General features: G+C 40.2%; 1 protein-coding gene across 1 annotated transcript in view; it reads left to right on the top strand.

Moving 5' to 3' along the window:
* Phlpp1 (PH domain and leucine rich repeat protein phosphatase 1) overlaps window positions 1–25583 on the top strand; it is a 209266-nt gene that overhangs the window by 148455 nt on the left and 35228 nt on the right. The window contains exons 5-10 of the mRNA XM_051147211.1: window positions 3171–3317; window positions 3865–4095; window positions 9405–9607; window positions 10881–10941; window positions 13428–13523; window positions 17088–17243. Of these exons, the coding sequence (XP_051003168.1) occupies window positions 3171–3317; window positions 3865–4095; window positions 9405–9607; window positions 10881–10941; window positions 13428–13523; window positions 17088–17243 (894 nt within the window). The remainder of the gene's footprint in view (window positions 1–3170; window positions 3318–3864; window positions 4096–9404; window positions 9608–10880; window positions 10942–13427; window positions 13524–17087; window positions 17244–25583) is intronic.

The following is a 25583-nucleotide window of genomic DNA, read 5'->3' as shown; positions in this document are numbered from 1 at the left end:
TTTAAGTACCAGGGAGATAGGCATTCACTGTGGACAGCAGTTGTGATTCTCCAGTGCTGTGATGTGTTTCCTGCATATACAGGAAACTAACTCCAAGAAGTCTAATAGAGAGTTGCTGAGACAGAAGAGGTTTATTTTTGGTGCATTATGAATAGGACCCTAACTTTTGAAAATAATCTTTACTCTCGCTGTGCTCCCCCACCTCTTGGAAGAGTTTTGGGGGTTGGCTGTTCAGGGATGAACCAGGGTATGGGAAATGTGGCTAGAAGGGACTTGAGAGTATTTGTCTATCAGAGTCAGCTCCTACAATTCTCCGCTCTAGAGTAAGAATGTAAGTGGAGGCTCGCATCCCATATATTTCAGTGCTTATACAAGTTCTGAAAATGTGCAATGTGTTCTTTCTCTCATGTCAAATATACAGTGTCCTGTAAGTGTAGATGTAGATTCCATGCCCTGGGCCCCAGTACTGTATACAGCAGCAACCCACACCACATCTCACGTCTGGTTCCGTTTCTTACCTTCTGTAAGTGTGACCCTGCAGCCCAGATACTCAGGCTCTGTGTACTGGGAGCCTGCTGCTCCTGTAGGACAGAGGGGAGGACCAGGGAAGAGGCCCTCACAGGCTCTGCACACATGGGTGGGATCATTGGGGTGGGGAATTGGGGGATCTTGCTCCTTGCTCTTAATATGGAAACTATTTGTCCACATTAGATAACTTTAAACTCATTGGTATCTGCATTATGAAAAGCATAAATGAAGCAGGTGAAATAATTTTAGTGATATATTTTGTTTAATCCAATATTCCAAAATTATTAGTGGTAGAGAAAGAGAAAGTTAGTTTTCATCCTTTTCTTTGTACAAAGTCTTTGAAATGTATTCCCTAATTAAAAGCCTGAAATTTGAAATACTCACACATCTCAAACTTTCTGAATATTGCTATGTTGCCCCAAATATTTTTGAATGTGGGATCATGAATGTTCAACCAGTGGTCCATACTGACCAAATGTAAACAACTTCCAAATTATTTTGGGTGAGAATGTATCTTATATGTGGAAACCTCACTTTAGGCTCCCCTTTCCTCAACTGCTTCTTGCCTGTCTGCAGCTAGTATCGTAGTGGTAGGTATATGGCCAGGAAGTGCCTCTTCTGTTCTTTACAGGATGCTTGGCCCTCCTATTAAGGACCGTTGTCGTTAACTAAGTCAGTAGTTCTCAGCCTTCCTAAAGTTGTGACCTCTTAATACACTTCTTTGTGATGCGGTGACCCCGACTATGAAATCATTTCTTCCTCACTGTAATCTTACTACTGAGTGATGACCGTTCCTAAGACCATCAGAAGTATGTGTTTTCCCGTGGTCACGGCCCACAGGTGAGAGCTGCTGACCACAGTCCTCTCGTGCTTTACTTTTATAGAGGGCAGTCACTGCCATACAAGTGAGTGGGGGGTACTTGCTTTCATTAAGCATGTCAGCTGTTTTGTTTGGTCTTAGCAGTGATAGAATTCTAGTAAGTGAGTTTGCCTGTTTGAGTTTTACCTTGCCTCCCTGTGTTACCGACTTCTCCAGGAGACAGGTCTTCTGTTTCTTCCTCAGTATTTACTGACTTTGCAGTCCTGTTCTCTTCCTGAAAATCTGTATGTTGTGTCATGTGGATAATGTCTAATGTGTCAGCTTCCTTCCTGGAAGGTTCTTTTAAGTTTTAGTTTAATAGTGTGCAAAATTCCAAGCTGAGCCCTGTTCTTAGCAAAGGTAGGAAGCGTCTAGAAAGAGACCACTGTTGTGTTTGAATGTGGCTTCATCTGCAAGGGCAGAGGCGTCTGAGGGAAAGCTGCCATATTCGAGAGGGAAAAGGGATGAAGCAGAGACCAGTTAAATTTGAGTTACAAAGGATGGTGTTTTTTTTTTTTTTAGCCTGAGTATATCCCTTGCAATATTTGGGACGTACTTAATGAGGAAAAAAATTGTCTGCAAGCCATATTTGATGGTGTTCTGCTGTTTATCTGGCAGCCCTATTCCAGGACTTCTCTGCCCTCTCAAAACCTGCAAAACATCAGTAGCCCTCCTTCATATGAACTCTACTTGATGATATTTTACTTAATTAGAAATTTAAACATAACTATATATTAAAAGCAGGATAAAGTTTAGCTAACACTGACATTTTTAATGAAAACAGTTTTACATAACACAAATACCCAGATGGGTGCCATTATTTTCTGTTTTGTGGGTCTTTCGCTGTCTGCTGAATTCCTGGCGTGTTCAGCCAGGTGTGCTTTCACAGGACGTGCAGACCAAACCCGTGAGGTACCTGAAGGGAGGCACAGGCTGCACACAGCAGGTGGAACCCTTGTGTTATAAAGGTAGTGTTCACCTTGCAGGGTAACAAAAGGGCCGTACAAACCTCTTTGGAGCCTCCCTCCACCCCCAGGCGTCCTTTGCAGACCGCTGCACTGAGAACAGCAGAGCCTGTCCTCTTAACTTATATTTAAGAGGTAAGCAGAATAAAGAACAAACAATCTCTTTGAAGATCTAATGGATCAAAGTATAGCACTGCAAACAACTTAATTCAGTTAAATGGTAATCATTTGCCTTGCTTTTCAGTTTAAATTACTAACAGATATATATTCATACATCCATCCAGTAAGGTAACTTACAGTGAGTTATTAAAAATCATGCTAACAGTTTGACTTGCTCAGTAGGTGCATTATCAGTTTTCCATGTTGAATAAAAATTTGCATTTCTTTTGGACTACAGCTTACTATTTTTATCATAAATTTCAGTCAGTAGGTCATGTGATCAGATGTCTGCTCTTGGCCTAGTATTAAGCTGGGGTAGTCTTGGGAAGAATTAACGAATTCTCATCTCATATAGACATGATGTCCAGAGTATAAATGTTACTACGGGGCCATTTTCTTACCTATTAATTGTGTAAAGGGCAGTGCAGTTTGAAAAGTGTTCCGGTAGAACTTACTCCTCAGTCAACCTGATTTTGTAGCAACAAGTCTTGCTGAGTATGTTTACATTTTAGGTAAAACACTGGCCTTGGATTCAGACTTGCTCTCTGACTTTGCTCCTCCCTAAGCCTGGAAGGTTTCGAGCTCTACCTCAGACCAGGTTGCTGAGCACGGCTGTGCCATGCATTAGTGATGTTTTTTCTTCTTTCTGTCTTATATAGATTTACCAAATTGAAGAGCCTTAACCTTTCCAACAACCACCTAGGAGCCTTTCCGTCAGCAGTTTGCAGTATCCCAACCCTAGCAGAGCTGAATGTATCTTGCAATGCCCTGCAAGAAGTCCCAGCAGCTGTTGGAGCTATGCAGAAGTGAGTACTTTAAGCCACTAGTGTAATGGAAGTGGCACATTACACTAATTAATTTGCTGTTTGTCAAGGAAGTGTTGGCCTCAGACCTAGCAGCAAGTCCCTGTGTGGTCTGTGTAGAGTAGTTCACTTGTTACAGAGTTTAGAGAAGTTGTTTTGAATGGAAGTTCTTTATGAGTGAGTGTATCTAAATATAGAAGGGGTTGTCTTTTTATTTTCTGAATTATTGAATTTTTAAGTCTCAGAAATTAATTTTAAGGGGGAAAAAAAAAAAAAAAGAACCAAGCACATTGGAGCTGGTTAGTACTGCAGTTAACACATTTCCTCATGTCTGCCTTTGCAAGTTGAGAAGATTGGTAACAATTACCATTTTAATAAGAAGGTGATGGTTCTGATGTCTGATCTTTTCTCTTCTTGTCCATTGTACCCTGCTGCCTTGTCCTTACGCGTTTGCAGCACTACAGTAATATGATCTTTACGAACTTGTATGTTGATAATAAGGTTCAAAAATGTACACTTTTCTGTATAATCATTATGCCTTCTTTGGTAGCTTGCAGACGTTTCTGCTGGATGGGAACTTTCTCCAGTCTCTTCCAGCTGAGTTGGAGAAGATGCAGCAGCTCAGCTATCTGAGTCTTTCCTTTAATGAGTTCACTGACATTCCAGAGGTATTGGAGAAGCTGACTGCTGTGGATAAACTCTGTATGGCTGGGAACTGTATGGAGACCCTCAGGCTGCAGGCTTTAAGAAGAATGCCTCATATTAAACACGTGGACCTAAGGTAACGTCTTTTGAGAACTACATCGCACTTGAGTGACTGGCTTGTATTGTGGGGTGAGAACAGTCTGGCTAGTGCACTAGTACCCAGAGGGAAGAGATGACCCAATTGTGAGGCTTGCTCTTCCCTGAAGCTTCCATAAAATAAAATAAAGTAAAGTAAAGTAAAATAAAATCCCACTCTCTTAGGTTGGTTTTGTAAACTTGAACCCAGTTTGAATTTTCATAATCTGTAGGAGCACTCCAATACAGACTGTTTATATTAACTGAAATTCATCCAGTACACAGTGGAGATTGTTCTTAGTCTTTCTTATCACTGTCTTACCTGAGGCATTTGATAGTGTGCGGCATCTCTTGTTTTTTTGTTTTGTTTTTGTTTTTGCTTTTTCTTCTTTTCTATCTTCCTTAATTTAAAGTACCCATTAAGGTTGGTTTGGTTTCTTGTATACTCATTCCAGCTTACCATTCGTTACAAATATATAAGCCTTATAATCGACTATCAGATCCAAATCCTCAACTCTGGTTCCTTGTAAAAAGCAGAGATCACACTAAAAACCCAACACGAGCCTTCTGGCACTGTCCTTGCTGCCCATGGATGCTTAGTTGTCATCTTTGGGTAGGTAAGGTTCTACTAGTTCTTAATCACAGAGAAACCTTACATAAGGAGAATCTGTTTTTTCATTCCCTGTGTTTTGTACACACTGTGTACATGGCTGCTGCACACTGATGTCAGAAGAGGGTGTCTAGTCCCCTAGAACTGAAGTGACAAATAATTGTGAGTCATCATGTGGGTAGTAGGAATCTAATTCAGATCCTTAACAAAGGCAAGCGAATCCTTTTACCAACTGAACCATCGCTATGTGCCCAAGGAGAATGCTTTTTATTTTATTTTTTATTTAATTAATTTATTCAGATTACATCTCAGTTCTTATCCCATCCCTTGTATCCTCCCGTTCCTCCCTCCCTCCTGCTTTCACCCTGTTCCCCTCCCCTATGTCTGTGACTGAAGGAGACCTCCTCCCCCACTATATGGTCACTGTCTATCAAGTCGCATCTTGGTAGTCTGCTTATCCTTTCTCTGAGTGCCACCAGGTGAGAATGCTTTTTAAACATTTTCTTTTAAAAGAAAATCAAGCGCCTGCTGTAGATTTGGCTTCTTAGGAAGCAGTGTACAGGGGTGAGTCTTTTAGCTTGCTCAGCTTAGGACTTTTCAACCAAGTTGACTCTCCACTAACCAGAAATTAATGTCTCTTTCTAGCCATTGTAAATCTTGAGTGGTTTACTTTCTATGACTGTTTCTCATCTACAAATCACAGTTAGTAATAATACCTACTTCGTGGATTTGTGGTGAGAATTAAGTTGAGTTGCCTAGCACTCCCAGCAAGGACTAAGTTCCGTTGTTAAGTGACTGACGTGACTGACTGTTCAGCTGTCTTGGTATCTTTACCGTTTGTGGACAGACGGTGGGTCTGCCCTTGTTTCACTACCCACTTTTCTCCCTTGCTAACCCAGCTGCTTTCTGAGGATCATTCAGCAAAGTGACTGCATTTGCCCCTTTCCTCTCCCTTACGTGGCTTGGCCTGTAGACCATACAGCTTGTCAACAGAACTGTTTGGTTTCATCTTTCCTCACACTAAACGAGGCGGGTACTGACACTGTGCAGGGTTAGAATTCTTAATTTGGCATGTATAAAACATTGTAATTTATTTGAGTTTGAGAACTTGTTAGAATGGGACAGGGACTTTGCCTGGTCAAATTTATTTAAAAACATAATGTTATTTAGCTCTGGATTGTTTGAATACATAAATTTCATATTTAGGAATTTAGGCCCTTCCCCTCCCCCCACCCGTGACTCAATGATATTAGCTTTGTCAGAGCAGCAATGCTGGGCACTGACCTCAGGGAACAAGCGTGAGATGGCTTCAGAGTCTTGTGATCCATATGACCAAGCAGCCACTTTTCTTATGAATAAGATGGGTCGAATGTGTCTAGAGGTAAAAGTTCTTAGAAGGAGCTTTGTGGAGACCTGGGATTGCTACCTCACATCAGGTAGATGCTGCTTACCAGACCAGACATGGACACTTGGTAAACATGCCCAGGTGACTGCTTCCTTCTGGGTTCCTGTGCTAAAACGGATGCCAAGCTGTTGATTTGCTTGTACGTGTGCCCTGGTGCTTTCAACTGAAGCTAGCGCAGTAACTTGGTGTATCATTGGATTTTCTCTAAGCAGACAACTGAGATTTTTTGGTCAGTTGGGTTTTTTTGTTATTGCTGTTGTTACTGTTTTGTTTTTCAAGACAGGGTATTTGTGTAGTCTTCTGGCTGTCGTGGAACTCGATTTGTAGACCAGGCTGGCCTCGAACTCACAGTGATCTGCCTGCCTGAGTGCTAGGATTACAGGTGTGTACTACCATGCTCAGCCGCAAACAGCTAATTTTATTGTACATCCTTCCAAAAGAAATGTTATTTCAGACTTATGACCATCACCTTTTCTTTTATCCTTTCTCCCACAGTGACATTGTTCAATCTAAACCCCTCTTCTGTCATGCTAATGGCCCCAGCGCCCAACATAGCCGGCCCCAGGTCTCTTTCCTGGCCGGCTCTCTCGCGTGGGGTCGTGCCTTCTCATAGGTGTGTACTCATAGCTTCACCTTTCTTCTTGAGCATTTCGATTTTAACCAGTCCTCAAGGTTTCCTTAGCTGTCTTTGTCTTCTTGGGGCCAGTTTCCCTTCAGCTGCCAGCAGGAATTTGTGTGTTGGGCAGGGGTTTGAGATAGGATTTCTCTGTCCTGGACTGGCTTTGTAGACCAGGATGGCCTCCAACTCACAGCGATCCACCTGCCTCTGCCTTCCCAAGAGCTGGGATTCCAGGCGCGCACCGCCATGCCTGGCATGCTAGCTGGAAAATTTATCCTTGGTTTCCCTTATTTACATATTCTCTCATACCTATGAAGCACAGGCAGGCTTAGGTTTCCTAGCTCTTTTATCTGCTTTCAGCCCACTAACATGCACATTCTGTGCAAGGGAGGCTGTCTCACAGCAGCTCCCATGTGTCCTCCAGCACGAGTGGGGAGCCATTTCTTTGGTACTTTCCCTTAGGGAGATAGAGACCCATATTTTAGAAACGTGTAGTGATTTGACATTGATATTGTAGTCAAGTACTTTATGACAGACTGATTGTACAGGGAAAAAAGCTGAAGTAAGTATTAGGTTTGCATAGCAAGTCACATGTGATAGAAGCTGTGTGCTGCTGTAAGCTGTGGTGACTTAGACATTTAGAAAACAGGCCCCTGTCATGGCCTGTTAGGCAGTGTTCTTACTTAGCCTTGACCCCAGTGGTAGATTGGTAGGTAAAGTCCTTGATAGACACTGTTAACAGCCATGTTACTACTCCTTCCACTTAGTCCATAGCATGCTTGAAAGTCACACTTTGAATCCTGGGGGAGTGAAGAGCCGCTCACAGGAAGGTGCACTGTGGTACCTGGACCAAGGGCAGGAACAAAGTGTGAGAAGGCGCTTCCTTTTCAATAGCGTCTGCTTTGTAGGGTCTCAGTATTTTGTGCGTTGTTACAGCACCTGTCACATACGTACAGCTCTCATATGAAACAGTACAGAGGTCTTGTCACTCGCTTTTCAATATAAAGCAAGAGGTCATCATCCTGTCCTCGTCATCAGCATGACCACAGCCCTTCACAGTGTACATAGAACCAGAACACAGATACTTCTTTCGTTTTCTTAACTATTTTGAAGAATAAGAAAGATGTTTTTCCCATTTCACAGATGAGAGTTAGGCGACTGTTGCTCAAGATTTCTCACCTGGAGCTAGAAGATAGTTCTTCAGGTTGCTTTTCCACACACAGGAATATCACCTTTCCTTCCATTCTAGACTTTGTTTTAATTTATCATTAAAACAAACTTGTGAGTGGGTTGCTGTTTGAAAAGAAGATGATAATGTCTTTATGGGTATTCATAGTGTAATTTGGTATCGAACACAAAGCATTCTTCAAATTCTTTCAGTCTTGTTGTCTCCAAGATGAGGCTTGTTTTTTAGTCATTGTGCACATCTTGATGGTTTGTTGGACATTTGGAAAGAGGCAAATTTCTGGGGTAAGGCCAAATTTTGAATCTTACAACCCAGAACAAGAAAAGGAACCAAAAACACTACTTTAGGGGACATTTGAAGACACTGTGTGCTTGTTGACAAACCCTAGCCTGGGGCTATCACTAGTCCACGTGTTTCAGTCAGACTTTATTATATTTCCCTTAATAGTTCATATGCGTAGCATAGCTCTTTTTTGTTTTTTAAAGGGCAGAAACTGCAGAGGTTGTCTGGTCTTACACTCCATATGTAACACCAGTGCCCCTAATCAAGCACACACACTCAGTGCTTTCTCAGCGGGGGAGAGAGATGATGCTGTTTCTTTCCAGCCTTTGCACCAAGAAGTGACATTTTTACCTATTTTCTCCAGACAGAAACCATATTTGTATTTTTTATATTAGTTTCATATCTTTGTCATACTGGCCCATTGCCTCTCGACTTTGGCACCTCATCTGCAACAGCTTCACTCAGTTGACCAACTGTTGTCATGGCAAAAGACTCTGCCATCTTTCCATGTTTCAATGCATTCTAACATTGTTGATCCCATGGTGTCCTTTATTTTATGATTTCTCAATGACTCCTGCAAGCCAGTGCTCAGTGTCCTCTGCACTTTGCTCTTTGAGTAGTATTCCATGATGGAAATAGCTTTGGCTGTCAGTCCTGATCCTGAGAATCAAGCATCCCTGTACCCACCTTCCCATTTCTGATGCTCCCATTCAGTATGTGGCTTGAAGTCATTGCCTTTGAGTTTGTTCTTTATGATTGTCTGGCTGATTTCCTGAGCATCCTGCCCCTTCTTTGGGGAGCCACTGTAGTTTCAGTGTGTCTCAGGTGGTTCTGCATTTGTTTCCAATGTTCTTTCCAGTATGGTGGCTATGCTTTCTCAGTCTCTTTCTTTTGAAGTAAGTGTGTAAGTGGATATTTTTTTTTCTCTTGAAGCGAATTAGGTAAAGTCAACATACTTGTTCCTTTTCCAGCCTTTAAGTTCTAAATTGTGTTTCAAAATATATCATCAATCAGACCTTGTAGAGTTGTAGCTAAAAACAGCCAGTGAGTCTTGCCAGTTAAACAAGGCCAGATGCTCATATTAAAGAAGGCCTGAGCACTGTAGTATGGTGAGACTTGAGTCCTCACTACTGCACACGGTTCGGATTCAGGAGTTTATTCATAGTGTTGTAACGAAGCAGCTTGTGCTTGTACTGTCCCTTCTTAAGGCTGAACACACTCAGGAAGATTGTAGCGGACGAAGTGGACTTTGTGCAGCACGTCACTCAGCTTGACCTGCGAGACAATAAACTTGGTGATCTAGATGCAACGATTTTCAACAACCTAGAAGTTCTACACTGTGAAAGGAATCAGCTGGTGACACTGAACATTTGTGGCTATTTCCTAAAATCACTCTATGCTTCTTCTAATGGTAAGTGACAGCCTCCATCCAAGCTGGTCTGTTTACCTGGCACCATCATGAATGCCTTACTGAGTTTATCTTTCCTCACATACTGAAATAGGTGTCAAATCCTTCTAGGATAAAAGACCTAGAAGAAGAATATTGGCTTGGTGTTTACTGAGATCAGAAGGGAAGATTTTATTGCTTCTAGCTTATTTTCTATGATAAATTGTTCCCGCTGGTCATTTGTTTGTTGTGCTTAAAATAAAGGGCAAAGTAAACTGTTTCATTGCTACTTGACTAAATACTGGAGGGCAGAAGGAAAATCCATTGTAGGTTTCATTCAAGACCTGTAATTTCATGTTCCACCGACAGCGGGATGACTGGAAGATAAACTCTGTACCCACTGGAATATCATAAAAGCAAAATTCTCAGCTATTTAATAAGACCACTTATTTCAAGGCTTAGTTATTAATTATGGAGTGTATGGTCTGAGTCAGATAGTGAGACTTTTAACACAGTACAATAATCTATATGGAAGTAGGAGAGATCCTTAGGAAGAAAAGGTGTGTGATAGAGGTGATGCATTCAGGCAGACCATGAGAGAGCACAGTAGGCAAGAAATACTGATGAGAGAAGCACAAGAGAACCCACACGCCACTATCTAGACTGTTGAGATGGACTTCATGTGAGCTAAGGGAATCTGCAGCCAGCATAACTGGATGTGTGACTCATCTCCTGTAAGGCGGGTGCCTGAGATATTAGAAAGAAGGGAGCTGCTACTGAGTTAATCTACACCTCTCACAGCTAGCTGGGACCAGAGTGCGTAACTACACAAGGGTTATACTTGTGAATTAAGAGGTCAGGCCTTTCAGAAACTACCCTGCCCAAAGGACAAGCTCTAGCTACACAAGTGGTGTCCTATTTCATAAGCTTCAGAGAACTTTGATTAGTGGAACCCGTTGATGATACCCTGAGTGTGCTGTTTCAGTCATGAGGGATCAAAACCAAGAAGCCTTTGCTTTTATGAGCAATATGTGAGCATTAAAAATGCAGTGTTTGTTTGAGTGATCTTTTAGGTACAGCTTAGCACACACAACAACAAGAAGCCACGGAAAGGAATAAGAGCAGAGAATGAGAGTCCTAGATTGTGTTAGAAAATGTCTCTACTCTCCTACAGTTTTAAAGTTATGCAAGAAGATGTACTGTATTTCCTAGACTAAACAGAGGACAGCAAAGTGCAGTGCTATTTTACATACAAAGAGATGTGGATAGTGATATATTTGTGGTTTTTCCCTCGTAGAACTTGTTCAACTTGATGTGTACCCGGTTCCGAGTCATCTGTCTTACATGGACGTCTCCAGGTAAGGAGACAGCATCTCACAGAACTGCTGGCTGATCACAGTTCTTTGGATGATTCTATCGAAGCCGAGGCCGAAGATGTTTTCATAGATTTTGAAGGAAAGGAATAAAAATCTAAATTATTTAAAAATTAAACTTAATCTGAAATTTTATCTAAAATAACAACAACAATAAAAGAACTGCCTGCCGTTTGGATGTCATCTTTTAATTTTATTTCTCTGAACTGGAATTCAAACTCAGGGCCTCATCTGAGCTAAGCAAGCCCCTACACTGAGGGGGATCCCCCACCTTGGGAACCAATGTGGATCTTAGGTTGGTCCTGAGCAATTGGAGACTTATGGGTGACTTGGAGGTCCAGTAGCCCTTTACGTATAGTGACTGGGTCTTGTGTTTTTTCCGGGGAGTATGATATTACTTTTTAAAGACTGTTGTTTCTCTCCATTCGTTTTTGACACTTTGTATAGACATGTACCTGCCGAAAATTCCAGAAGCTATTGTTTAGATTGGCAGTCCCTCTCTTACATGCAGCTTTGTTTTTGTAATGGGTCTTATTCAGTGCCCAAAAATACAAAAATAGATCTTGCCCTTGATGACCTAAAGGCATGATTCTGTCTGTACTTACACAAGTGAAACTTCAGTAATTTTAATGCACTAAAATTGAAACTTAGTTTAAGGAAATACCCAATATTTTAGAACACACGGGGCTCTAGTGCTCTGAAGATGCCAACTCCTAAGCCATGTGACGGGGAGTTGTGTGTGCTTGTTGGTCACCACCCTTTGTCATCCCCGTGGCAGTGTGAGTTACAAGGGCAGAACTTTACCTTGTGTCATGAAAGTACACAAACGTAGCCATTTTAATAAGAAGCACCCTTTGGGTTTTCAGCTATTTTTGAGGATTATCACTATTGTAACTTTACTATAATTTAGATAGAAAGTTCTTTGAATTGTTTCATGAATTACCTAAAAAGGTTTCTCTAGTTTTATTTATTATTAAAGCCATACGTTATATGAGTTCTGTGGTTTTTATCCCACCCCTCTTACTAACTTCGGATATAACTTACCAGCTTTTAAATGAAAACAGGAGTTTGTACACAAAGATGCATAAAAATACCTTGTGCGGATATGTTTCAGAGAGCTGGTTACAGTGAACCTACTTTCATATTACTGATAGAATGTAATTGGTAAACGGTGCCCATTGACATCCCTAGGCCAGAACCCTGATCTTGTAACTCCACGTCCAGACCTTCTCTGGCACGTGTCTGTCTCATGGGCACTACCTCCTAGAGTGTCGAGAAAGGTCTTCAGTGGGACCTTAGGTTTCTATACTGTGTTATAATTTATAGTTTTAATTTCCATGTGTTATAATTGCTTTTATAAAGGAATACTTCTCCTCCCTATCTTCTTAACCTGTTTTCAGGAGTTAGCTATATAAAATGAAATACTTTTCAGAGCACAGCAGTGTGTGCCCATATAAACTGCAGGAAAATAATGCCTTCTATTTCCATATTATAATAAAATCTTTTATAATTTAGCTGATTTTTACTTCATGCATCAGCCCGCCATTTTACTAAGATGTTTTTCTGCCCTTTTCCCAAGCATGATATTGCCTCAGATTTGTCCATCTGTTCACAATGAAATCATCTTGACAAGCTTGTGTGAGGCCTTTGTTTGCATCCCTTGAATATGGCGTGGAGAAGGGAGAAATAGCTAGATGCCTGGTGTACCTGGTTACTTTATATATATGTGTTTAACGGTAAAAGGAAGAAATCTAAATATAGTATATTTTTCTAACTGTCAGATTAAGATCACTTACTAAAAATAATTATTGATTCAGCTCACTTGTTTCTACTAGCTGCAATTACTGTCAAATGCCCAAGGCAACAGTTTCAAATAATTAATTCTAAGTTTTAAGTGCATCATTCACTTTTCATTCTTCCCAGTAACTTTATTTCTGTGATGCCACGTAGAATTGGGAATTATGTTAATACCAATGATAAAATGTAAATTTGAAAATAAGACTTTATTAGTTGAGCCTTTGACTTAACTGGATCACCATGTATTTTTCCCAGTACTAGCCCTCTTACTAGTGTGTGGTGGTCTCTACAAACTTGCTAACATCTGAGGGGTAGAAAATCTTCTAGATGTTGGAGATGATGCAGATGGTATATCTGCATTAAGTTTTAAAGTTTATTTTCTCTGTAGTTGTTGTGAGCTTAAAAGTACATGTGAGGAACTGGAGAGCTGGCCCAGGAGTAGAGAGTCTGCACTGCTCTTGAGGAGCACCAATTCACTCCAGCATCCACACAGTGGCTCACTGTTGCCTGTAGCTGCAGCTCCAGGGCATCCTGGGCCCTCTTCTGGCCTCACTGGGCACCTGCATGAATTCGTACATACACACACAAACACATACAAGTTTTTAAAAAGTTAAACTACTTATTTGAGCCAGATTTAAATTTTTAAATAGTAACTTTTATGTTCTTCTCTTTAGAAACTGCCTAGAAAGTGTGCCTGAGTGGGTATGTGAAAGCCGGAAGTTAGAAGTTTTGGATATTGGCCATAATCAAATATGTGAACTTCCTGCCCGGTAAGTATTTCAGATCAAATGACAGGATACAAAACAATAGAGACCCGTAATAATATGCTAATTGGCTGTTTTAGCTTGTTAGCATGTTGTTATGTACCCCAAGAACTTTGTACTTAAGAATACATTCATTGTTTTTATTTATGTGTTGTCACAGGGTGGAAAGTGGAGGAAGCCTTTCTCTGTAGGTTGACATTGCAATTCATACCAGGCAGTGGTGTTTATTGGAAAATTATAAATAAACTGGAAGTAATGTTAAGAGACTTAGCAAACAATATAAATGATTTACCTCTAAGATCTTAAGTCTTTCAGAATCTCTCTCTCCTTATGTCTCCCTTACCCGACATAAATTTTGTTTTCCCTAGGATGTAATGTTGGTGGGTATGAGGCAAATGGATATCGTTAGATCACTAAACCTTGAAAGAGTAGATTGTCTTTTTCTCTTTGAATTCAAATTTGAAGTAGGAAATCTACAAATGTTACTTTTTCTCCTTTAACACTTAGCTTTTTCGTAATTTGTGTTTTTCAGTAGTGTTGAAGGGGGGTGCATGTACACACCGTGCACACATGGAGGTCAGAGCACGGCTGGTGCGGACAGTCCTTACTGTCTCCCTTGGAGAAGTCAGGTCCTCATCGCCCACTTTCGCTAAATAGGCCAGCTGGCCCTCGTGTTTTGGAGAGCCTCATTTTCCCCATGGAAGCACAAGGACTTGTCCCATGAGTGCCACTTCTGGCTTTTATAGCTTCTGGGGATCTGAATGCAGGCTGTCAGGCCTCCCAGTGAGAGCTCTGCCTGCTAAGCCACCACCCCAGTCCATCATAACCTCCTCTTTAATAACAAGGTTCTTACAGTAGCCATGTGATGATTTCCAGTAGCCATGTGATGATATAGATGAATCTTTGCCAGTTAAATAACTGACGAACGACCCAGGTAGTTAATAAACTGAAGGAGAAGGCTTCCAACTTTCTGCGTTGAAAATAATGTTCACCTAAGTGCTTTTATAAGGTCTGCATGTGATACCTGGCATTTGAAGTGTGCCTCTTCTGACCAAGGCACTGATTGCTAATGTTAATTTAAGTAGTATTTTATTCTTAATTGGTGGCCAGTTGCTACCAAAATTTCAGTTCGGCTATTTCAACATTTTTAGCCAGTCATAGGACAGAGAAAAATGTTTACATAACTATATAATCCAAAATATCAATGCAACTAGGATAGAAGTAGCATTCAGCTAACCTGTATAGGACCTTTACCTCAGGCTTCTTCTAGTTGCCTCTTAAAAGTATGCCCAGGGCCTGGGGCTGTGGAGGTGGCGCACTCAGTAAATGCCTATCACACAGGAACAAGGACCTGAGTTTAGATCCTCAGTGCCCACAGATAAGTGCCAGGCGTAGCTGCGTGTGGCTTTAACCCTGGCACTGGGAAACAGACAGAGGCGGGTCCCTATAGCCCAGGAGCTAGCCAGTTTACCCAGTGGGTGGGCCATGGATTCAGTCGGAGGTCCTGACTCAAAAAATAGAGAATGATTGAGGAAGCTAACCAGTGCTCACCTTTGTTGTCTTCATGTGTGTGTGTGTGTGTGTGTGTGTGTGTGTGTGTACACACACACACACACACACACACCCCTGATGTTAACTAGTTCTAATAGAGAACTGTAGTTACAGATAGACAGCGGGATGTGAACTATGAACAATAACAGCACTAAGCATTTTAAACACAGTCAAATGATAAGAATTATTTCATTTTACTTTTTAATGTGCCACCTAGACAGTTCAAAACTGCATATGTAGCTCTCATTGTGTTAGAATGTTGTTCTGTTAAAGTAAGTCCAAGCTATATTTCAGTCACCCAAACAATTAATTTCTTTTTGTTCTTCATCCATCATAATACTCACATGTCTGACCTATTTAAAAATGCTTTCTTCCCCAGAGTATCAGTTCATTGGGCACTTAATTGACCGCCATGCAGCAATGATCACCTGAGAGAGACGGACACAGACGTGCCCAGTGCTTTTAGAAGTGGAGCACTGAATAGGAAAATGGCCACATATAGGGAGGAAAATTGTTGGGAAGATTTTACCATTGTCTTTTTTACTGTTCTCTCCTGTCTTTAATTCCTGTGATCTGTCAGTCTAACAAATAGCACATCCGTGACGAAGTGTGCTTTCACTATAGTACAAAAGGATACTATTTCAGCTGAAGTATTGCCATTTTTCCAAAGCCAGTCTTTGATTGGCTCTACAACAGTATAGGCTCTTTGTGGATCTAAACAAATGCTTATTTAAAGCAAATGTTAATTGTTTTATTGTCATAGATTTCAGTGTTTCTCTTTTTGTGTTTCTTCAATGCAGAACAAAAACAATGCCTATTTCTTTCTCCCTGTCAGTGTTTAGCTGCCGATTTTGCTTGAATCCAGTTGGTGCTGTTATATTCAAGCAAAAGTGGTTCATTAGAATTGATTTAATATTTAAACTTTGTTTCTCTAAGGGTGGTATATGATGGGTTTAACAAAACAAGTTCCTTGTTACTGAGAATACATTAAAAGAGAAGTATTATTTTAATGCTTAGGCATTATTGAACTGAATCTAGTTAGCATGTGATAGTCATACTGTAGTTAATCCAACCATTCTGTTCTCTGTAGGAGAATTCTGATCTCAGTAGGAGAGTGGCTACTTTGGTTTAGGATAAACTCTGCATTCCTAAAACATACAGGCATTGGGGAGAGAAAAAAGGAAGGCTGATTAAAAGTACAAATGATGTAAAATGTTACATTTTCTTAGTTGCATTTATAAAAGCTTCATGCATTGCAGACTTTGTTTACATCTCTAAATCAGCTCTTAAGATTGCTCAGCTGAGCCGGGCTGGTAGCACTGAGCAGTCAAGGAGGCAGAAACAGGAGGATTGCTATGAGTTTAGGGCCAGTCTGGTTTGCAAAACAAGTCAAGGACATCCAAGGCTACACAGAGAAACCCTGTCTCCAGGGAACAACAACAACAAAAAGATTACTCAGCTGTGTGTACTCTGAATCTGGACATGAAATAATTAACCTTATGGGTGGGAGAAGCATATAGCTTTGTAATGCTCAGTTTGTCAATCAAGATTAGACCAAGCTCTTCAGTGTCTCCTACGCAACAAATATAGAAAGTACTGAAATACAAATAGCTCCAAGTTTATATTAAAATAAACCTGCTAAAGTTGGAGAGATATCTCAGCAGTTTGGAGTACTGGCAGCTCTTGCGTAAGACTGAGTTCAAATCCAAGCACCCACATGGTGGCTCATAACCATCTGTAACTCCAGTTCCAGGAGATTGGATGCCCTCTTTGGACCTCCACAGACACCAGGGATCTATGTGGTGTACATACACACATGCAGGGAAAATGCGTGTATACATTAACTAAAATGAATAAATCTAATAAGAAATCAAAAGTCAACCTTTTAGCTTGTACTGAATTAATGTATAATGTGTGGAGTGGTAGTTAATTAAAAATCTTGCTCTTTTTTAATCCTCATCCTAAATTAGCCCTATATAAATAGTTGCCTTCTGCTTTTTTTTGTCTCTTTTCATACAGTTTATTTTGTAATAGTAGTCTCCGGAAGTTGCTGGCAGGACACAACCGGTTGGCAAGGCTCCCCGAAAGGCTGGAGAGAACATTGGTGGAGGTCTTGGACGTACAGCACAACCAGCTTGTTGAACTCCCACCTAACCTCCTTGTGAAGGCTGACAGGTAAAGCATTTGGCTGTCTTCAGTATTTACCTGAGTCTGTACATGGTGCCTGTCACTAAACGTTTTATCACCTGTGATCTGAGATCGTTTGTAGGAACCTCATTATCTCTCCTTGGTGTATGAATAAATGGTTTAGCTAGCCACGTTTCTGCTCTTCTGTATGGAGTGGAGAAAGTGGCATTCTGCAGATCTTTACCAATTTCACTGCTCTTTGTTGAGAAAGGTACTTTGCACCATGGGTGAATACAAGGGAATGAGATGTGAATTCTTATAATGCTCCTTCGACAGGAGTCTTTTCAGACTGAGCTTAATTATCTGATTGTCTTCATTTCGTTTCCTGTTGCCATGGTAAAGTTCCCTGACAAAAGCAACTTATGAGAGAAAGGGTTTATTTGGCTTACAGTTCCCCATTATAATCCCTTTATTGTAGGGAAGTTAAGGCAGCAAGAACTTGAAATAGCTGGTCTTATGACATGCAGTCGAGTGCTAAGAACAGATATGTTCATGTTAGTGTTCAACTCATTTCCTCTACTCTTATATAGTCCAGGGAATGGTGCCACCCACAGTGGGTGGGTGTTACCAATAACCAAAAACTTAATCTTATATTTTGAGGTACTAGAAATTGAACCCAGGGTCTCATGTATGCTGGCTTATATACAAACATTTTGCCACTGAGCTATTTCCACAGATTCCTCTCATATTTAATTAATTTTGAAGTTTTCCCAAATAACTTGTACCTAAGATTTGAAGAAGTTGGTTTGATGAGGGATTAATTTAAATGTTAAGTGAAATTCTATTTTCTTTTTGAAATTCGGTAAACATTTAAATGGTTCGAGGTGGAGAGAAAAGCCACAGAGTAGGCTAGTTGTAAATCCTGTCAGCTGCTGGGAGGCGAGAGATGAGAACAGGGGCAGGGGAAAGAAGGCCTTAGAGTTCTGGACAGCATGGAGGTGTGTAAACACTTTAGAAGGTGATGCAGCGGCTGTCAGGGCAATCACCAGAGTGTGGGGCTTTTCAGGAAGCAGCTCTGTGGCTTCAGTTGTGATTGGTCGAAGTTGATGGTGTAGCCACTGTGCTGGACGCTGTAGGGCGTTGAAAATGATTGACCTTAGCTGTCACCTCCAACTTGTTTAAACTCTAATGCACGGTGAACATACGAGAAGTTAGCTTTAAGAGAATAGAAAAGACAGAAACCAGGGACAGCCTGGTTTATTGGTATGAGGAAGAATGCTTTGTTGCTATATAACAGAATGAATTTGCTATTTGCATTTAACAGGTAGCTCCAGGCATTACTGAAACCACTTGAATTCCTCTTTCAGTTTGTTCCATAATTCAAATCTTTTTTTTTTTTTTTTTGGTTTTTCGAGACAGGGTTTCTCTGTGTAGCCTTGGCTACATAATTCAAATCTTAACAATAGATATATTCTAAAAAAAATATTTTTGTGAGACTTAATAACTCATTGTTTCCAGCTCTAGGTTAAGTTGTAAAACTGAAAATAGCATGTGTTGATCTGTTCGCCCTATTCGCGGGGAGTAATTTGCTAATCAGAGAAAGGAATTTACCTTCAATTAGGTAACTTTTAGTAAAGTTTTCATTTCTCTCCTGGAGCTTGGGGCCAATCTTATTAGCATTTTTATGACTTGATCACTGGTTTATAAATTTATATTCACCTTTTAGGTTTGAGCTGTTTTTTCAAAAATGTCAGTTCATACTCTATACTTGAATTGAAATGTCACACTATCAATGTAAGTGCATGTACACTTATGGCAATTAAGTATAAACTCATAGCTCAAAGTTGTAGATGGATGGGAAATTTGATGGACCATACATTGTTAAGAAATTGAGTATGACTTTGCCTCTTGAGAGAGGACAGGATTTGGTTCTATTAGGTAAACTGGTAAATATTCTAGTCTTCATCTTGTGGAACATCTTTTTGCTCTGTGTTGAGAGTTTTCATGATGGAAATGCCGAAGGAGTTTCAGATACTTAGCTCTCACCAGCAGATGGTTGGAGGAAGGCTAGGTAATTCCCCATGGGCTGCTAGAGTGGATGAATCACAGCAAGGGCTACTGCAATCCTTCTGTTTTTTCTTAGAATCTTGGCAGTGACTGACTCCCTGTCCACCTAGTGTCTTCATGCACACTTGATGGCCAGACAGCGTCTCCCAATGGAATTAGTTCAACTAATAAAGCTGGAACAAATTCTTTTAAAGGAAAGTTGCGTAGATCCCAGGAGTGGTGGGACCCAGATCTATTTTTATACTTTGTTAGAGTAGACTTGAGGGATGCTCAGAGGTGGAAGATAGGGTGCGGACATCTGTGTGCCAATGAGGTTCATGGTATTTCTCTGTGCTCATTAAGTATCTATCCCTAGAGTATTAGTCACACCATAAACCATAAGCTTTGAGTGACTCACACAGAATATGTGTAAATATCAAAGGAACTAAAAGAGAACAGAAAATCAGAAGAGAATAATCAATTGACCATGACAACTGGTGCCTATTGGCAAAGGCAGATATTTCTGGCATTTTGAAGAGCTGAGTTGCCTACACTTTTAAAGTAAGCTATCTTTGAAGTTCTGATGTTTTGAGAAATGGGGTAGGTTAAAAGTATTTCTAAAAGCATGTCTTCAGAATGCTCTAGACAACTTGCAGATTCCTGGCTTTCATCTCAGTTCTACTGCCTTAGATGTTAGAAGGAGAGCCAGAATCAGCATGGCTTCACAAGGCCAGCCTCACAGTTATAGGATGCAAGGTCTGTCAAACACTGAAAGCTTAATGTGGCTGTGGGAGGTTCAGCTGACAAATACACTAATCCACAGAAATTGTCTAGTGGCACTTAGGGTACATACTTCATCTCTCTCTTTTTAAAAAGATTTATTTATTTATTATTTATACATATTCTGCTTGCATGTGTGCCTGCCCGCCAGAAGAGGGCACCAGATCTCACTGTAGATGGTTGAGAGCCACCATGTGGTTGCTGGCAATTGAACTCAGAACCTTTGGAAGAACAGACAGTGCTCTTAACCTCTGAGCCACCTCTCCAGCCCCATGCTTCATCTCTTATGTTTCTCAAATATTTGTACATGGAGATTCTTAGCATTAAAATCAGCTGGCTAGTATGTCAAACTAGAGATTTAGAACACTACACAGAAAATTTCCAAGATTTTCCTTGATCCTGGGGAAGGAAAGGGTGAACATCAGACGATAGCTAACATGTGAATTTGAAAGGGATCATATTTTGATGACTGGTACATAAGGTTAACAAGAGTGGTCCAGAAGGCTTTAATCAAAGGTTCTGGGTGTTCTGTAGAGAAGCTGTGAATGATGCTCTGAAAGGATGCATTGCTGACTTTTGTCCCCTACACCCTAGAGCCCTCATAATAGATGAGCTGGAATCATTTGCTCTGGTACTAGTGGTTACAGGGGTCATCTGTTCTTAAGGAATCACAAGAATGCATTGGATGGGAGGTGCATACAACTGTGAATTCCACACTCGACAGAACCTTTGTAGTTAGACTTTGAGTCTATGACTGACCCACTTAACCGAGGACTGAAGATGAGATGCTGCACCTCTGAGAGTTCCCTGGGCAGTTACGAAGCATATGCGGTTGTGGGCGCTGACCTGGACATTGCTCCTTTGGCTGCCTTCGAGTGTCAAGTTCTCTAATCTTAACTCAAAAAGAGGAAAGAGTAAAGAAAAGGAGAAGGGAGTGTCTCAAATTCTAGTCCACCCGTTTTACTCTCAGGCTGCATATCAAACCAACACAGAATGAGATACTTGGCTGGAGAGCAGAGGGGAACTGGCAATATGGACCCATGGCTACCATCGAAAAGCTTAGGCAGAGTAAGTGCAATTTAAAGGGTCGGTCACAAGGGTTAGTCAAAGGGAAGGGAAACAGGAGCAGGAATGCAGAGTCTGTGGGCAGAAGGTTGGAAGACACACCATCCTTCTGTTCTCAGTCCAAACAAAATTGCCTAGGATAGCACTTGGTCCCAATGACTTAGCCGCCCATGGGCAGGCTAGAGAGGCTCAGTGCTTAGGAGGGCTTGCTGCGCCTGCTGAGGACCCAGGTTCACTTCCCAGCAGGTTCTGCTTCTCACAGTTGCCTGTAACTCCCAACTCTGAGAGGTCTGATGCCTTCTGGCCTGCACAGGCACTGTACTCAAGTACAGCATGTCTGCACACTTGTACATACAATTAAAAAATCCTTAAAAGACTCTTGCAATTAACCAGATGTCATGAAAATCAACAGGGAAACGATAATCACATCCATAGATACAGTGCCTAAGAAAGCACCAGAAAGACACATGGCCTCCCCTAAGTTGTCATTAAGGCAACATTCCCACCAGAATTAAATATACTTGTGAGCACTGAGGGATATAAAAAATTTAAAAATTGGGACGTTAAGAACAAAAATGGGCAAACGTGAAGAGAGGTCATCCAACTCATAAATGGAAGAGATTAACAATCCTCTTATAAATAAGAAGCACATTACTAGTGGATAAAGGGTAATACTTCTAAACAAAAATTTAGAAAGGGACATTAAAGAAAAGCAGAGAAGTGAAAGTGAAATGAAGAAATAAAAGGGTTAGTGATAAAGTGGGGGACATGGAAAACTGGCCCAAAAGGAACAGAATTTGCATATTGAGAGCTTGAAGAAAGTAGTGGGACAGGATAAATTTACAAATATTTAAAGTTCAAAACATTTTTTTCTGACACATATAAAGTATAGTTGAAGAGAACTATTCTTTAGATACCTGGAACAGCCCAGTGATCGACTCTGAGATCTAATAGTTAAATTTAGATTCTGACTCATAAATTTTTTAGCTCTGTATTAAAAAGATACAGGGACTTTAAAGGGCACATATTTAGTCATTCATGAGACTCTCCAAAAGTGTTAATGCAAAGTAATGATGGAGCAACATTTCTTTAAAAAGATTTATTTATTTTATGTAGATGAACGCTCTATCTGCATTTACACCTGCATGCCAGAAGAGGGCATCAGATCCCAGTATGGATGGTGGTTATGTGGGTGCTGGGGATTGAATTCAAGACCTCTGGAAGAACAGACAGTGCTCTTAACCATTGAGCCATCTCTCCAGCCCAGGGGCAACAGTTTTAAAAATTGACCAAAGTATGACTTCAGCTTTTCATAAGAATAAACAAAAACTTACATGTGAAAAGTAAAAATGCAATAAAAAAAAAGAACTTAGAACTTAGGGGTGAATTAGTGTGAATGGAAGAGAAAACCAAATAGCTGGCATTCTGTTTAAGTCCTTGAAGAACGGTGATAGAAAACGTTGAGTAGAACTGACGTTTAGAATTGTAATCCAAAGAACATGTTTTTGGCAGGAAACTGAAGATCTTACAGTAGAAAGTCCATAAGTTGGACAGTAAATGATCATATAAAAACTCAAATGGACAGCCTGGCAATGATGCTCAGTTGGAAAAGTGCTTGTCATACAACCATGAAGGCCTCAAGAGGAAAGGCAAGAGTGGTGGCTCATGCCTGTAGCGCAGCTACAGGGAGGCAGGCAGGAAATTCTCTGTGGCTTGCCAGACAAGTAATTTAGCTGAATTTGTGAACTGTTAGTTCTGTGACAGACCCTGTCTCCAAAGCTAAGGAGGGAAACACCCAGTTCAGTACTGACCTCTTGCTTTCATATGCACATGTGCACCATTTTCAGGGTGGGGGAATAATTTAGTAACGATTTGTAAGTACTAGGTAACTGTTGGTTAAAACAAAAATAAAAAACAAAAACCACTTTCCTTTTAAAAAAATCATCCTATAGAAGAAAATTATGTGTCTGTGTGTAATATTGTAATAGCTGAGTCCAAACATTGTACACGCATGCAGACACATACACATGCACACATCATGCACATGATTGAATTAAAGTCACCACAAAAGTGAAAGTTACCCATATCCATTAGATGATAGATTAATGAACAAAATGTGTATCTGTTTGTGAATTCTGATGCTGAAAGGTTTTAATTAAAATATAGTAATTGTGTATACTTCATTACTCTTATATACACACACTATAATTCTAAAGTCATTTTTAAATAGGAAACCATAGGGTACTTTGTTGTCCTCGATACACACACCATAATTCTAGAAGCCACTTTAAATAGGAACCCTGGGGTATTTCTGCTAGGCCTGGTAATGGGACTTGGATGCCTACTTATTCCATCGCTACTCAATATTATGTTAGATATATTAGCTATGAAATTCTGTAAAAATTAATCACAGGCATGAGAATTAGTAGTAAAGAACGAAGTTCTCTGCTTCCATAAGCCATAATTGCATACCTGAGAGCTCCAGAGTTGGTAATAAGTAATTCAGTCTTAAACATTTCAGGCGGGTAGAGTAGCAGGATATAGCATTCATATTGGGGGGCTTCATGTGTACAGGCAATACCAGTGAGAGAGGGTATATTGATTGCAAACCCCCATTTAAATTGGTGTCAAGAAAGATTGGATAGTTAGGAGTAAATTTACAAAATATGCTAAACAAGAAACCAATTAGGCCTCAACTCCTTAAGTTGTCAACTTAGAAAAGATGAAGGTGGTTTAACGTTTGATATTCAGTTCCCCTTTTTGTAGCCCATGGACATTTTCTACTACTATTTTGAGCTCTGACAATGGAGAATCATGCCAAGTTCTACCTTTTGTTAAGAACTGGAATTGAAACAGTCGGGGCATCTGCATGTGGTGGTGGTGGAACATTCTGCCTTTGATGGTGGTAGATAGACTGTGAAGTGACTTTTACACTGGGGACAGTTATATGTGTGGTTTTGTGAAGTTTTTACACTGATGACATTACATGTGAGTGTGCTCCCTTGTTTTTCTGGGGCCAGAGCTGCTTTCACGTCTGTGGCTTAGCTATGAAGTAACTACATTTTCAAAGAAGCTTCTAGACTTATTAGATGAGGTGATTCCTAGGCATAAATCATGTGTAGAGTTGATGTTTGTATGTATAGGTGATTGTTGATGTCATAACAGCATTTTGTAATAGGAACAGAGAAATTTACAAATATTTATCATCTTTCTTTTTCCTAAAGTAAAAACTAAGAAATTATGTACCAAGTCTATGCATATTGCATAGAATAAAAACTCTTTAATTTTCCAAAAGAAAGGGAGGAAGGAAGGAAGAAAGAAAGAAAGAAAGAAAGAAAGAAAGAAATGTGCTAAAGTTTTATGAAGAAAATATCAGAACACTCAAATTCACAAATGTAAACCAGGATTGATTCTAGCACTAGAGCTGACCAAGCACAAGATGTACCAAAGTATGTCAGAAAACATGCTGTCTCTGGGATGGTTCTAGTAATAAATGCAAAATGAGAGTAATGAATGTGCCAAGTAGAATAAAATAAATGTTTGCAAGTCTTTATTGTACAAAGTAAAAAAAAAAAAAAAAAAAGAGCAAACAAGTAGGAATCCTCCTTACAGTTTAATTTCAAATTGATAACTATAAGTAAAAGGAGTCATACAGATTTGGCTAAGATTATTGACAAATATTGTTGAAAGCAAAAGATAATGAGCAAGAGCCAACAAGATGGCGCATGTGGTAAAGGTGCTTTGTCACTTAACGATGGTGACCTACAGAGTAAATGGAGAGAACCAGTGCCTACAAGTTGTTTTCTGATTCTACATACACAGGAAAGTATGTATATACAATGGATAAATAAATGAACTATAAAGAGAAATATGATAAGAAATGGAGCGTTGACATAGTCTTACCTTATCTTCCTCCAAATTTATTATCTATGGGGGGGGGGGGGAGAAATGGAAGTTTAAGTGGTTATAATTGGTAATACCAAGTAATCTGAGCTAATGTTGACAGTAGTGTGACATTGGCCTTGTGTTCCACCTAATATGGTATACTAAGGATGGTACAACTTTTGATCTCTGACAAAAATACAGACCTTCATTCTCATGATGATAGACCATTGAGCCACTCCTCTGTGATAACCTTCCATAACCTTACCTAGTGATGCTTATAGCAACTCATACATAGCAGCATTCTGCACAGCTGTATTCTAGTGATGACAAACAATAAGTAACATTCTTGTCTTAATCACTTTTCTGAGTAGCATTCTGCACAACTGTATTCTAGTGATGACAAACAACAAGTAACATTCTTGTCTTAATTACTTTTCTGAGTAGCATTCTGCACAACTGTATTCTAGTGATGACAAACAATAAATAACATTCTTGTCTTAATTACTTTTCTGAGATACCATAACCAAGACAACTTAGAAGAAAACACTGGGGGCTACAGGTCAGCGTGAGTCCATGCCCATCATGGTAAACAACATGGCAGTAGGCAGGCAG

The sequence above is a fragment of the Acomys russatus genome, chromosome 6 (assembly GCF_903995435.1).
Source record: "Acomys russatus chromosome 6, mAcoRus1.1, whole genome shotgun sequence".
NCBI lineage: Eukaryota > Metazoa > Chordata > Mammalia > Rodentia > Muridae > Acomys > Acomys russatus.
Note: the sequence above shows the minus strand (reverse complement) of the source record. Positions and strands in the feature narration are given on the sequence as shown.